This window comes from Rhea pennata, chromosome Z, assembly GCF_028389875.1.
Source record: "Rhea pennata isolate bPtePen1 chromosome Z, bPtePen1.pri, whole genome shotgun sequence".
Lineage (NCBI taxonomy): Eukaryota > Metazoa > Chordata > Aves > Rheiformes > Rheidae > Rhea > Rhea pennata.
In genome coordinates this window covers 32664727-32680015 of record NC_084702.1, presented here as the reverse complement: position 1 = coordinate 32680015, position 15289 = coordinate 32664727, and the positions used below count along the sequence as shown (strand labels likewise).

Here is a 15289-nt window from a genome sequence, read left to right as displayed (position 1 = left end):
CTTGCAAATATGTTGTATGTTCGTTTGGACTTGCCCTTTGATCTCTAGTTAGAGATGCCTAGACACTATTGCATAACTTGAAAAATCTAGTGTTTGAGAATCAAACACTTTATTCATGGCCACTTCACATGTAGTTCTGTGTTTTGCCACCAGAACGTCAGTAGTATGATGTATTGCTGTCTCAAGTCTGAGCTCAAGTGGTCTGCATAGTTGTTGCAATGTACAAACGTCCTGTATGTGATAAAAGTATAGTATAAAGCAGAAATCAATGTTTTCATACTTCTGTTTTATTTGTTTCAGAGAACAGTTAATTTATCTGAAACCCTGTCTTAGGACAATCTTGTTTAAGTTAGAGGGTGTTTGGCTTGGGACTCAGTACTGAGAAGCCTTTCTAAAGTAAGGCTGAGAAGTTTTCCTTTGTGCAACTTGGCTGTAGATTTTGGATGTCTTAAAGATGCTTTTGCCATCTGTGATAATTCTGTATTGAATCAAATTGAGGTTGAAAAATTTCTCCCCCCTGTCTTTTTAAATCCATTCAGGATTAATAAATTTAAAACAAAAAGATCTAAATCACAGAGAAAAGCAGACTGTGGAAGAAACTGCAGTCTACATTAATTTTTTGTAAGTTTTTTTGTATTTAATTTCTTTGTTGCAGTTAAAGTGAAACTTGAAAATATAAATGAAGATATTAATTTTGTTTTTCTTCTGTCACAGGGCTTTTTATCCTTTCTCAGTGCTCCACTAATAGGTGCTCTGTCAGATGCATGGGGAAGAAAATATTTTCTTTTTCTCACGGTTTTCTTCACTTGTGTCCCAATTCCATTAATGAGAATAAGTCCATGGTAAGTGGTACAGATTGCAGTAGGGAACTTGTTGGTATAGCAGAAAATTCAATTGCAGGAGTAATAGTTTGGGGAAGTGGGAGAGGGACAATAAGGCAAGAGGAAAAAACTTCTTTTAAGATGTGATTACATTATTCTGGAGATTTTTTGTTCAAGGGCTGTTAAAAGTATTGGTCTTAAAAGGTTTTTTTTGTGGAAGGCAGTAATTGAAATGGTTTGATAGCACTATCTAATTTGTAGCTGTAAGCTCAACTGAATTTTTCTCTGAGGCCTCGTAAGATGCTGTAATAACTGTATTAAGATGATTGAATCTTAGTATTTATTTGACCACATTCAGAGTTTCATAATCAAAATGTTTAAACTTAACTGACTGGAATAGACTTCAATTTCATTTACTTAGTTGTGAAATTAAAGATGGTAACACAAGAACTTTGTATACATTGAGTGCATTCAGACTTCAGCTTCTGAAGCATTAATATGTGACTGTTTATTCTTTAACTGGCTGATAAATGGCCCTAGAATAGATTCTGAAGTTAATCCTAAGATGATTCCTCCCATCTTTAACTTGTTTCAGCTTTGACAGTGTGAAAATGTATAATTAATGTCCCTAAGGGGACACATCTCCTTTCACATTGATGTAAAGAGTATCAAAAAGTAAAGTGACAATTTCCAGTATTTAAACTAGACTACACAATACTGGACTTCTTTTATTCATCTCCTGTAGAGCTCTGAGTGGTTCTAGGTGAACTACTTTCATAGGCTAGATAGAAACTCACTTGGTTAGTAAGAGAACTAAAGGTCTTTCTCAGCTTAAATTTTCTAATTGTTGCTTTTAAATCATTAGGTGGTACTTCGCTATGATTTCAGTATCTGGAATCTTTTCTGTTACCTTTTCTGTAATATTTGCCTATGTAGCTGATGTAACACAAGAACATGAAAGAATTACAGCCTATGGACTGGTAAGAAATACTAAACTTAAATTTGGAAAAAAAAGGTCAAATTGTGACCTTTTTATTGAACTTGTGTTTTAGTACACAGATTGTTTCTCAATACATGTATCAAGGCTGATAAAGGAATGAACCATGCATCAAGGCATTGCATTAGAATTTGGGAGGTCTAATTCAATTTTTCTGTTGCTGCATAACCACTTTGTGCTCATAGCAAAGCAGAATCGATGTTTGACAACTCTGCCTGTACCTAGGGTGTATTTAGCAAAACATGTTGTTTTAGGCTTTGCGGTCAGAATAAGCAGTGATTTTTGACAGCAGTACAAATTATTTGATGCTGGTTCAGCCATTTCTTCCCCACTTTGATTTGTACTTCTGCATATATATGGCTACTTTTTATTATAGAATAGAACTGTATAGAATGGCTTTTCTATAGCCATATATAGGGAGGAAGGAGGGGAAAACACATTATGCAGTCTTTCTATTAACTTATGACCTTTATTACTTTGCAAGAGGGTGAGGAAAATGCTTTAGTTTATACAAACTGTCTTTTCCAGAAATAATGGAATTCTTGCCTAGCTTGCTCTTGTGAGTAGCTGCATTGGTTTAGATTTTATGCAACCAGAGACTTATTGGTAGGTGCCTTTAATCTTTCAACATTATTTATCCCTGCATCTTTTGTGCATTTGTTTTCATTATACAATTTTTCATGGACTTGACTCTTGACTGACAGTACTGTATTCTGTTGTCCTTTGAGCTGTTAAGGGGTAATCTAAAAATAATGGAAAACTTCAGGAATTAATTATTCTCAGGTGTTGATTTCAGAGTTAAGAAAATAAAGAACTTAGTTCTCTTGCATCAAACTTATGCGTGTTGTAGCAGAGTACAAAATAGGATTACAAGTTCTGAAACTTCCATTTTTTCCTCCTGCCTGCAAAGGGCTGTAAGTGTAGTTGGAGGATCCATTCACCTGCCTTTAAACCATGAAAGTGTGGGATTTTCAGGGTTTTTTTGCTACCCCATTTTTCTCCCTAAAAATCTATAAAGCAATAGATCCTAAGGTGCAGTTGTTTCAATGGGGTCTGTGTCTGGTTGGTTCATCTGTTATACCTTCTTTTTCTTAAGATTTTTCCTAGGTGTAAAACTAAACTTCTAGCTTAAGTTGCTATTTTTTTTTTTTACAGAATAGTCACGCAGAGGATTTTTGTTTTGGTGTGGAAAAAAAGTAGGAATTGTTTTTTTTTAAAAAATCCAACTTTTTCTAACACTTTCTGATTGATTTCTGTAGTGAAATTAAACAGCATCTCAGACCTTCCAGGAGGTTACTCTGTATGTGAATATAAGTGATTTGTTAGTAGTTGTGTGTCCTTACAACATAATATGAAGCAGTACTGTTGTTATTGAACTTCTTGTCATAGTAATGGTCTCCTAATTTGCTGTGCTGTCCAGTACAGTTGTAGCTATATGTATTTATAATTCAAAATGCTGACAAAAGTATTATCTGTTACTCTGTTCATCAGAGTTCTGAGGCTTAAGGTCATTTATGTAAGCATTTAAATATACTGACAACTTTTTTCAATCAAATCTTGTCAGATTCTTAATTGGAAAACTTTCATTTGGACTAAACAGTAAGAACTGTTTTCCTTTCATCAGCCAAATTCAATTTTCAGTCTTTGACTGTAAATCCCATCTTCCTTGTGTATAGGAGGGTGGAGAAACTTCTTATTTGGACTCATATTCCCAGCTATATATGACTTCTGAATGAAATCAGTTTAAATTTGAATGCTGGACTGCTGGTGTTTTCATTAGCAAGTTAGTCTATTACCATGCAATGACAGAGTAACCAATTTGACAACTCTGTGAACTATGCTTGTGCGTAGGTATCTGCCACCTTTGCTGCGAGTTTGGTAACTAGTCCTGCCATTGGTGCATATCTGTCTGCCAGCTATGGAGATAATCTTGTTGTGCTGGTGGCCACAGTGGTGGCTGTTCTGGACATCTGTTTTATCCTGCTAGTTGTACCAGAATCTCTACCTGAAAAAATGAGGCCTGCTTCATGGGGAGCTTCTATATCATGGGAACAAGCAGACCCTTTTGCAGTAAGACACACTTTCATAAATATTTAAATAATTGTTTTTTGTAAATGTTTAATTGGTAGCTTCAATACACCATAATCTCTGCTCTTGTACAAGAAGGTCCAGCTAAATAATAAAGTACTTTAAATATTCTTTATGTTGGAAAAAAGTTTTGATGTGAAATTCAAAGGGAAATACTTTATTCTTCTAACCTACTTTCTCTGTCGTGATAAGAGAAATGCTGAATTCTTATACTGCTGCAGACCCAACAATTGATACTACAAGACTTTCTATATGAATTTTATGCTTTCTGCTTTCATAGGGAAGTTTATCTCTGTTTGTATTCCTGGTATCCGAAGAAGAGAATGAATTGTTCTTAGGGCAGATCACTCTGCTGGGACTTCTTGTGAGTGTTAAGAGATGAGTGACATGCCTGAAAGACTGCAGTTAAATTTGTTTTCTAAGGAACATTCAGAGTAACGATGAGGTTATAATGTTTGCTAGCATCATCCAGAACAGACTAATAGATAAGTTGGATGTTATGTATTTCCCTTTATATTATATAATGCTGCTTACAGCAAATACTTGAAATCTGTCACTAAACTATGGCTTCAAATATTAAACGGGAAACTTAGCAGAAGTTTCAGATATCAGGAACAGTATGGAACAAATAGCTGTTTTAATTTAATGTTTAGCTTACCTATTTCTTTAACAATTTTATTTTCTCAGTATTTGACTAGTATGTGTGGGTAAAAGTGGATAAAAGGAAGCTGAATCCATCTTCAGCTTTTTTATGCTTTTCTTAGACTTTGTATTCATGTTTTAATATTTATTTTGCTTGTTTGTCTTTCAGTCTCTAAAGAAGGTTAGAAAAGATTCTACAGTTCTTCTGATCTGTATTACAGTGTTTCTCTCCTATCTGCCTGAGGCTGGCCAATATTCTAGCTTTTTTCTATACTTGCGCCAGGTAAGTGTTGGTCATTTCTTATCTTGATAATGATGTTTAAAAAGGAGTTCCCTGAGACTTGTTTCTTGTGGAAGACTCTTAGAAAACTGCACTGTGGCAAAATAGTTTTTAAAAAATAAAGGCAAGGTCCTTCACTAGGTCAAGAACTGAATGAAACAGGAAATTTGACTTGAAGCATAAAGCCTGCCATAGCTTAAGCATTTGTTAATGAGTTAGGCAGATCTTTGTTCCAATTCAGTGTATGTCAAGTTGGGATCTTGTCTCAGGTTGGCATATTGCCTGTTACAGAGCTACTGTTGTGGCCATGGGAAGGGTTGGGACCTTTAATTTCCAAATATATAGTTTTGTCTCACTTTTTTTATTGGGGGGGGGGAGGAGAGGAGAGGAAAAACAATTGCTTCTCCTTCTGTGGGTTTCTTGGCAAGCAATAAAGTTAATGGGAAGTACTCATATGATTGAGAATAATTCAGATTACAAGCAGGGATCAATATTTTCTTTTAAGGAGAAATCTTCTTTGCTAGCGCTTCTCCTAGAGTGTTTAGCATTTGTTTTATGCATTTCCTGTTTCTCTTCAGGTTATAGGGTTTGGATCTGCTAGCATTGCAGCATTTATAGCTGTGGTAGGAATTCTGTCTATAATAGCTCAGGTAAGCTTTATTTTTTCTTCAGGCTTTAGAAGGCATTAGAAAACTTAATCAAAACTCACCAAACCTGGATCAGCAAAGTTATTGAAAACTGACATCAAATGATTAATATGGTATAGGAGATTAGTTTAAAAATATTCAGTGCGAAAGGCCTTCTGAAAAGGGACGGTGAATTTTGTTTACTTGCACCAACGCTCATAGATTTCACTGGCTTATGCTGTCAAACTCATAAAAAAGATGCCTGTGTCTAAGTGGTCCAGCCAAGGCTACCTGGGTCAGCATGGTGATTGAGGGACTTTTGAGGTGTTGGTACATTGTTTTCTTTCTTCTTAATTGGCAACAGTAAGCTGGTTTTTGGACAAGTCTTTTAGGCCTTTTAGGAGTCAGATGGTCATCATAGTGTGATCTTATGTCTCTCTTTGTCTTCATCCTCATAAATCTTGTTGCCCACTGTCTCTTATTTCCTTGTTTAAGTGTCTTAATGTCTACAGTTCTGTCTTCCAGTTGTTGATAACAGGAAGCAAAATGGCACGTGACATGTAACCTCGTTGCTGTCCTCCTATAAGCAGAATGGAGGTCTTTTTTTTTTTTTTTTTTTTTTTAATGTAAACATATTTCTGAGTATTTCCTGGTTTTTACTAGTGTCAGTTATATCCTTGATTATTAATACAAGCCATGCTTTTAACCCTTGCTCTGTTTCTTCTGGATGATTTTGTGTACACTTACATTTTCCAGTTGTACTTTTTTCAGAGCAATCCTGATATTTTTGCTAAACACCTCTACAATTGTTGACATTCTGCTTCATGGTTTTTAATATTAAAATGCAGAAAACTATGCATTGATCTTTTTGAACTCTGAAGACTGCAAATCATTGAAATAAATACTGATTTGCAAATTGGCATGTTGGATATACCCAGAAAGGATTGATTCACATGTAGAGATAATTATTTTTGTTATTTAGTTTTCAAATTAGCTGAGACTAAAACTAAGCATGGGAACACAAAAAAACTAAGATCTGTAAGATGGACATGAGAGAAAGTGTGCTTTGCTCTGCAGTCAATCTCATTCTTCCCTTGGCTTTTCATAAGGTTCTTATGTTAAAGAAGAGTGTGTGTACTGTTAACTCCGTATGGCTGTCTGTTTGGATTTTACCTTATTGGGAACAATCTGCTTCTTGCCATGAGGCTATTGCTGTTGTACCTGAATTGGGGCTTCCTTTCCCTTCAGTAGTAACATCCCTACTAACAGATGAAAAACTGGTCTTCAGGGTTTGTTACCATGTGCAAATAAAAAGGTCAAATGACTGATGTAAAGAGTAAGTAGAATATATAGTAAAAGTTGCATAAAAACGGAGTTTGCCAAATTTTGATGTGTGTTGTGCAGTAATGGAAGCAGCAGAGTTTGCTCATTGATTTTAATTGTAAATATGTTGTCCTCCACCCTGAGAAAAAAATCCTAAGGTAACTTTTTTCCTCTAGTATTTGTAGATGCTCCTAAATTTAATCTGTACTTCCTTAACATCAGCTTTATTGCGGAACTTTCTGAGAAGGCAATACATACACTGCAGAGTCCATAAGCAGAAGCAGAAACCCTTTAATAATTAATCTGATATGACAGCTTACATTGTAGTTTTAATAGAGGAAAGGTAATAGCATGAATAGTGCGAGTTTCTTCAGCTGTTGAAAGGTCTGAATTTGTGTAGAGATTGTTTTAACAAAGAATTTTTTTAAAATAACTTTCTTGAATGAACCAATTTCTCTTGCAGACTGTGTTTCTCAGTATCTTGATGAGGTCAATAGGGAACAAAAATACAGTTCTCCTTGGCCTTGGCTTTCAGATCTTTCAGTTGGCTTGGTATGGTTTTGGATCTCAGTCTTGGTAAGTGTGCATTTTCACATCTGCATACTTGTTACGAAACTGCCTTTTTTTTTTCTTTTCTTTTCCCAAGGAATCCTACCATTTTATTTCTGTCATCATGAGTAATTGTCTTTGTATAAAACATTTTGATCTTCATTACACTGTGGAATTTTGGTCTGGATTTCACAAATTTAAGAATGATGGAACTTTCAGGGTATATAGTGTAAGTCACAGAGTAGCAGCTCTTCTGAAAAAGGAATCTTTGTACTGTTTTAGTACACTGATTTGTTTTATGTCTTCATTACTAAAGTATTTTTAAGCTTTTTAAATTCACAAACTAATAAGTAGTATGTTCTCCAGTAATTCCATTAGGCTCATCCTGTCAGTTAGTTACAAGACCTTATTTTTATTTTTACCATGTCATTCTCCTACAAAATTATTTTTGGTCTTAGAAGCTATACAAGCTGCTTTATTGGAAGTACAGTGAACTAAAATAGGAAGCTGTAACAGCCTTTCCCTTTAAAAAAAGGTTCGTCCTACAACTCAGTGAGGAATGTGTATTCTTCATCAGAGCGCTGCTTACTGCATTTTACAAATTAGAACTGTGTCAACAGGAGACCCTCTGAAACTGTTTCTCAGGTACAGTCTTTGGCAAGTCAGTACAGCATTTGACTTGTACTCCCTTTTTCCCTACTTTAATAGCTAGCTTAGAATCAAAAGCTTTTGTTTCAGCAAGCTTTTTACAAGAGTAAATTGGAGAAAAGGAGGCATAGGAAGGTCCTGACTAGATAACTGCTACCTTTGTTTTCCTAAGGGTACTTTTGAAAGAGGGTTAAGCCCTAATGAGCCTAAGGTTAAGCCCTTGTTACCTTTCTGAGGTGGAGGAAGGAGAGTGAAGGCAAATTACAGGCATTGTTTTCAAATTCAAATCATGTACTTAAAACAGGATGATGTGGGCAGCAGGAGCTGTTGCAGCTATGTCAAGCATTACATTCCCAGCAGTCAGTGCTCTGGTTTCACGAAATGCAGAGTCAGATCAACAAGGTGAGTATTAAATGAACTTGTGTTTGAGCCTCAAAGCAAGCTTTCCTGGATGATTCTTCTTTCCAGAAAGCAGAATACTTACCTAGTCATACTTCTCAATTAGGCTAATGAGTAAGGAGTTTCTGTGGTACTAGCTGTGTAAGTCTGCCAATATATGTAGAAAAAAAGGAGGTGCACACATCTGCCAGATTTGCTTTGCAAAATGTATAGCTTTTACCAGTTCCTCTTCTAACTTCCTCTAAAACTATAAAAGTGACAAAAAATGTGGCAACTTTCATGCTTTTTCCTTCCCCTTTTACTAGAAGTAAGATTCTAAGTAGATAACCAATATTAATGTAACAGTACTATCTTTTAAAGCAAACTAAAAGCACAACATAATAGATTAAAATAAACCATTTATTCATAATAAAATGCTCTATTCTGTGTGGGGAATGATGGCCCTACTTGCTATACTACTTCAAAACTTCAAGAAATAGAAAAAGGAACTTAAGTAAATGCTTGATCTGAACAGATAAGAAAATTTTAAGGATAAATGACATGCAATTGTCTTTAAAGGAGAATAAACATATCAAAAATAATATTTTGTTTAAAATAGTATGGGGAAGGAGTCAAAGTACTAAGTTTTAATGTTGGCATATAAGAGCTGGATTTAGTGTTCTATTTTAGTCCTATACATGTGATATAAATATTTTAATGTTGTACAGTGAGAAGCTACATAATTGAGGCTAATATGGGAGAAACAAAGGAAATGCAGTTCTAGAAGACAGATTACTGTTGAGTTTAAAGGTGCCAAAGAATATTTTGCAAATTTTTAATCTTCTCCCTTCCTGAAAACTTTTGTTTCTAAAACTTTTGTATCTAAAAGACCAATTGTCTACTCGTGTCATGAAATGAATAGTTTAATTAGCAGGTTTACAGAAGTCGTTGATCTTTCTTTTTACACTGAAGAAAACTATTGTTAATAGCTTAAGTATACAGTAGTTTCTAGAGTGAAGTTCTGCCACCTAGTGGCAGGCAGAGTTTTAAGCTTATTGGTCAACCAATGAAAAAATCTTGGATGGCAAACAGACCAAAAAGGAAATTGACCATCTGTCTTACAAGCTGCTGGCACAAGAAGAGTACTTGGACTGCTAATATCAAAAATAATGTGCTGCAGCATCTTAGTGTAAGATCATCAAATTATTGTAGTTATGTTGCTATCATAATCAATTAGATTGAAGTAAAAATATACCCACAGAGCTTTGATTAATCAACCTTCTTAAATGCTTTAATCCAAAACTGCAGCTAAGCTAGTATTGTGAATTTACTGCTTTTCCATCCCAAATGATGATACATAGATCTTAGTTTGATACTTAGATAAATCCTAGTTTAAACTGGAGAAGGGAGGCCAACTTACAGTTTGGCCATGTCTTGCCAGTAACATTATTTAATACGTAATATATTAGTCTAACTCTCACTTGCAAATAAACTGAGTAAGTGCCCTATATAACCTCTGTTTGCTCATTTTAGGCATTAAATGAGAGTGGAAGAAGAGTCATAGAGAGGATTAGACTCCATTCCATGCTTGGAATACTTAATTTCTAGTTTAGCTGCAAAGTTTCAAAACTCAAGTAGCTGATGATGGTAGCATGCATGGTAATATTGTGATGGAACTATGGTCAGGCAGAGGATTATTTTAATCCAGCAAAGTTGTCTTGAAAGTATTTCTTAACAACTTAGTACATAGGAATAATTATATGTGGTATTTTGAAACAACCATTAGAAAAATTTTGGTCTGTTAAATTTATGTTCTTGATTAATCCAACAACCCCCCTCCCCATACTGGCTTTTTTCCTTTTCTCAGGTGTAGTCCAAGGAATAATAACTGGAATAAGAGGTCTGTGCAATGGTCTGGGACCGGCGTTGTATGGCTTCATTTTCTTTCTCTTTCATGTGGAGCTCAATGAATTGCCACCCGATCAGAGTTCTGGAAGAAAAACAATGCAGGATCCCAGTGATGAGGTAAGTGTAAAACATGTGAAGTTCACAGTGCATAACTCTTTAGGGTAAAAATCTTATTTTTCACTGATTAAAATCTTGATGTCTAATTCCTGAAGTATCTGTTTTCCAATTGTCAACTTATTGAAATGTTAAAATAGCTTATAATTAAAATTTGATCGTAAACTTTTAAGTTCACACTAAGTAGCAGTTTTGACTTCAACTGTTCTAATGGAACTGGTTAACGTTTTTTTTAAGTCTACTCAAAACACAGCTATAATCCTGAATCACAGCAAAATATGAATTTTTGGCAAATAGGAAAGTCATTCTTTAAGTTAGCAAATTATAGCAATTTTATTTCTGAACCTCATAGTACCAGGCTAACTATTCACATATACAGTGATTCAGTACACAGTTGAGGTGCAGATGTTATTAATGGCAGTAGTACTACTATTCATGACACTTAACTTCTGATGCTTTTTGCTTTTGTCTCTTGTTCCATCCAAAGTATAGTCATCTCTGTACAACATTTCTGTGAAACTCAGTCGTATTATTCATTCCACATGTACTCTTTTTGGTCTGCTTTTTCTTTCCTATTTGGACCAAACACCAAATCCATGATTGCTAAAACTAGGAGAATCTGATCTCTTGCGGACCTTTCGTCTTTTTAGCCTGATCTCCTTGAGCTTTTCAGCTACAACTTCATTGCTTTTTCAAACAACTGGACTTTTCAGAGATCTTATCTCTCTGCTTCTCATTCAGCTGATCAGCTGAAAAATATTACTTTGATATATAAGTGACAGGTTGAAGCTGTTGCTTGCAAACAACCATTTGTTGTCCATCCCTCAATCTATGCATCTTTCCAGATATACACTGTAACCAGAGCTTGAACATGTTGCTCCTTTTTTTAATGCATGGTGAAGAACTCTAATTTGCATAAGCAAACTAGAGCTTTTATAATGGCACAAAGACCTCTGTCTTTGTTAATACTGTACAAAAAGGAAACGATAATCAATTGTGAATATACCTTTATAACCTCAAATTTGACTTTTCAGGAGTTTTGGCATGCTTCCATTAGTTTCTCAAAGCATCAAAATGCACCAAGCTTTTCTGAATTGGCAGGTGGGGGTGGGGGGAGTGTTTTGGCTTGTTGGCTTTGTACATTTATTATAAAAACTTTCAACATTTCCTGTTACTTACAGAAAAATCATGTATTCTCACTCTTCTACATCTGTAGTTCAGATGTATTACAGCGCATTGACTCCAAAAAAGTATAGTTAAGTCAGCTTCTGTTTTAAGATTCTTTAATGATTGTGTTTTTTTAAAAAAACTACACTAATACCTAATGTATGAACCTCCTTATAAAATGATGATTTTCCTATGCTGAAAGTGTAAAAGCATAGTGTCACACTTCCTTGGTTTTTGAATCTTAGAAGTAGACATTTTATAGCAGTACAGCAGAATAGTTAAATATTTGCATAACTCACATTACTCATATTCTAATTTCAGTGGGAACAGCTCTTATGTTTAATTGTGTATGCACTCATAAACTGTGCTGAATGTCTATAATTGCTTTTTCCCCCCTTGTTTGTAGTAACCAGACACCTAAAAGATTAAACTACCATCCAGGAAAATGTTTTTTGTTTTTGTTTTTTTCTTTAAACTAATTCTTCAGTCTGATGTAACAGTGGGAAAGAACTCCTTCTTTTAAATTATATGTTAACTTAAAAATTTTATAAGTAAAATGACTGTAAGACAAGCAAGTAGGTCAATGTGTACAAGCCAGCTTAGAACCTTGGTGCTAAGTGCCTTGGATTTGAAGGGCCCAAATGCAAGTCACATGTACCTTGATTTTTTTTTCCCTTCTCCCCGTGTTTTACCTTGATGGCTAGGAGTTACCACCTAATTCTGCTAAGTGTGTGGGGTTCTTTTTGTTTTTTGATTTTTTGTCAAGAAGAGTTTTAATAACAAGCTTGGATGCTCTGGTTCTCTTGTTTTAACAAATGTCTTTGGACATTTGGACATGGAGTAGATGAGTTTTAGTGTGTGCTAAGCATGGATAAGCCTTGTTAAATACTGTTTGTTGATATTTGAGCTCATGTTTTACCACTGCTTTTGTCAAGAGCCATGAGTCTACAAGAACTGAATTGAGAATGCACTGTTACTGGGCTGAACCTAGATAAAATCCAAGATGTTGTCAAGCTGAATTTAAAAATAGTTCTTCCTCCTTTTTTTCCATTACTGTAATACTAGTTGTTCCTGTAACTACAGGAAAAGGTTTTCTAATTATCAACATTAATAGGCTATTTATATAGCTATTGTTGAAATGCTTAATGTTAAGACTAACTTGTTTATGTAACTTTTGACATCATGTGGGAAAGCTGTATTTTGTCACATTTTTTTAAAAAAACTAAACTTAGCTTGACTAGAAAAATCTAGAAGTTGTCATAATGTAGTGTTGTATATTTTTTATACAAAGTTTTCTCTGAGCAGCATTCTAAAACTGTCAGATTTAATATTTTGATAGACCTTCATATTCAAACAGTTATTTGACAGGAAAGTGCAGATTTCAATTATTTAATAGGTCTAGTTGAATGAAAAACAAATCCTAGTGGTCCTTTCAAAATCATAGAATCAGTAAGGTTGGAAGGGACCTCTGGAGATCATCTCAAGCAGGGGCATCTAGAACATGTTAGACAGGGTTGCATACAGGTGGGCCTTGAAGATCTCCAGAGGAGACTCCACAACCTCTCTGGGCAACCTGGTCCCCTGCTATGTCACTCTCACAGGGAAGAAATTCCCCCTCACGTTCAGGAGGAACTTCCTGTACTTCAGGTTTTTGCCCTTTGCTCTTGTCCTGTCACATGGGACAACTGAAAGAGTTTGTCCCTGTCCCCTTGACACCCTCCCTTCAGGTGCTTGTACACATTGATAAGATCCCCCCCTCAGGCTTCTCTTCCCCAGGCTGAAGAGGCCCAGCTCTCGCAGCCGTTCCTCCTAGGGCAGATGCTCCAGCTCTCGGATCATCTTTGTAGCCCTACGCTGGACTCTGTCCAATAGCTCCATGTCTCTCTTGTAGTGGGGAGCCCAGAACTGGACACAGTCCTCGAGATGAGGCCTCCCCAGGGCTGAGTAGAGGGGCAGGATCACCTCCCTCCACCTGCTGGCAACACTCTTCCCAGTGCACCTCAGGATGCCATTGGCCTTTCTGGCCACAAGGGCACATTGCTGGCTCATGGTCAACTTGTCATCCACTAGCACTCCCAGGTCCTTCTCTGCAGAGCTGCTCTCCAGCAGGTCAGCTCCCAGCCTGGACTGGTGCCGAGGGTTATTTCTGCCTAGGTGCAGGACTCTGCACTTGCCCTTGTTGAACCTCATGAGGTTCCTCTCCGCCCAGCTCTCCAGCCTGTCCAGGTCTCTCTGAATGGCAGCACAGCCCTCAGGTGTGTCAGCCACTCCTCCCAGCTTGGTATCATCAGCAAACTTGCTGAGGAGACACTCTGTCCCCTCATCCAGGTCACTGATGAATAAGTTGAATGGGATGAGACCCAGTACTGAGCCCTGGGAGACTCAACTAGCCACAGGCCTCCAATTGGACTCCACACCACTGATGACGACCCTCTGAGCTCTGCCTTTCAGCCAGTTCCCAATCCACCTCACTGTGCACGCATCTAACCCACACTTCCTGAGCTTATCTAGGAGGATGTTATGGGAGACAGTGTCAAAAGCCTTGCTGAAGTCAAGGTACCCAACGTCCACTGCTCTCCCCTCATCTACCCAGCCAGTCATTCCACCATAGAAGGCTATCAGATTGGTTAAGCAGGATTCCCCTTTGGGGAAGCCATGCTGACTACTCCTCATCACCTTCTTTTCTTCCATATGCCTGGAGATGACATCCAGAATGAGCTGTTCCATCACCTTTCCAAGGATAGAGGTGAGGCTGACCAACCTTTAGTTTCGTTGGTCCTCCTTCTTGCCCTTTTTGAAGATGGGAGTGACATTGGCTTTCTTCCAGTCCTCAGGCATCTCTCCAGTTCTCCAGGACCTTTCAAAGATGATGGAGAGTGGCCTGGCAACAACATCCGTCAGCTCCCTCAGTACCTCTGGGTGCATCCCATCCGGGCCCATGGATTTGTGGATGTCTAGCCTGCCTAGAATATCTCTAATCCTGTCCTGCTCAACCGGAGGAAAGTCTTCCTTTCTCCAGACTTTCTCCCTTGTCTCCAGGCTCTGGGATTCTTGAGGGCTGTCTTTACCAGTGAAGAGCCACTAAGAGGGTTTTTTTTTAAATCAGTTCAGATTTAAGTTTGTGTTTCCCTTTTTCTTAACTTGTCTTTACTCTTTTCTCTAGCTACAGGACTTAATATTCAGCAGAATTCTACTTTTACCTTTTTCATCTTTGAAGTAGGAGAGCTGCAGTGAGGTCACACTTATCATCTTCTGTTAGGAAAAATTATCGGAAGTTTATATAATATTATTAACATAAATTTTAATATATGTAGAACTTAAATTTGACACACTCAGCTGAGAATTAGTCCTCTGCTTGCCACAAGTTGAAGCAAGATAAATACTGTATTACTATATTTTCAATTTCAGCTTTCCCACTTTATGCTGGGCTGATTTTCTCCAGTTTTTCTGGCAAAAAACAAATACTGTGGACTGACTGGTTTCGCCTTCTGATTTTTATATTTAATTGCTGAAAATACAGGAATGATGTTTAAGGCTTAAGTAAAGTAGCAGGATTGCTGCAGTCTTCTATGGAGTTCAATTAAATTTATCTAGCTTAAAATTAGTCTTAAATTTCTGGTGCTTGTTTTTAAGCATAGTTATGGAATGTGGATAAGTATTTTGTCTTTTAAATTGAACCGCCTGTGAACAAGCGGAGTACTCTAAATACCAAGTTATCATACATGCCAGCAATCTATCCTTGCAGTGA

General features: G+C 36.6%; 1 protein-coding gene across 2 annotated transcripts in view; it reads left to right on the top strand.

The window, feature by feature from the left end:
• The window catches only part of MFSD14B (major facilitator superfamily domain containing 14B), a 32450-nt gene that overhangs the window by 14118 nt on the left and 3043 nt on the right, over positions 1-15289 (top strand). The window contains exons 4-12 of one of the 2 annotated variants that reach the window (XM_062599823.1): positions 715-842; positions 1687-1801; positions 3670-3888; positions 4187-4270; positions 4718-4831; positions 5407-5478; positions 7241-7353; positions 8279-8376; positions 10220-10377. In XM_062599823.1, the coding sequence (XP_062455807.1) occupies positions 715-842; positions 1687-1801; positions 3670-3888; positions 4187-4270; positions 4718-4831; positions 5407-5478; positions 7241-7353; positions 8279-8376; positions 10220-10377 (1101 nt within the window). The remainder of the gene's footprint in view (positions 1-714; positions 843-1686; positions 1802-3669; positions 3889-4186; positions 4271-4717; positions 4832-5406; positions 5479-7240; positions 7354-8278; positions 8377-10219; positions 10378-15289) is intronic. The other variant, XM_062599824.1, reaches the window with a different exon arrangement.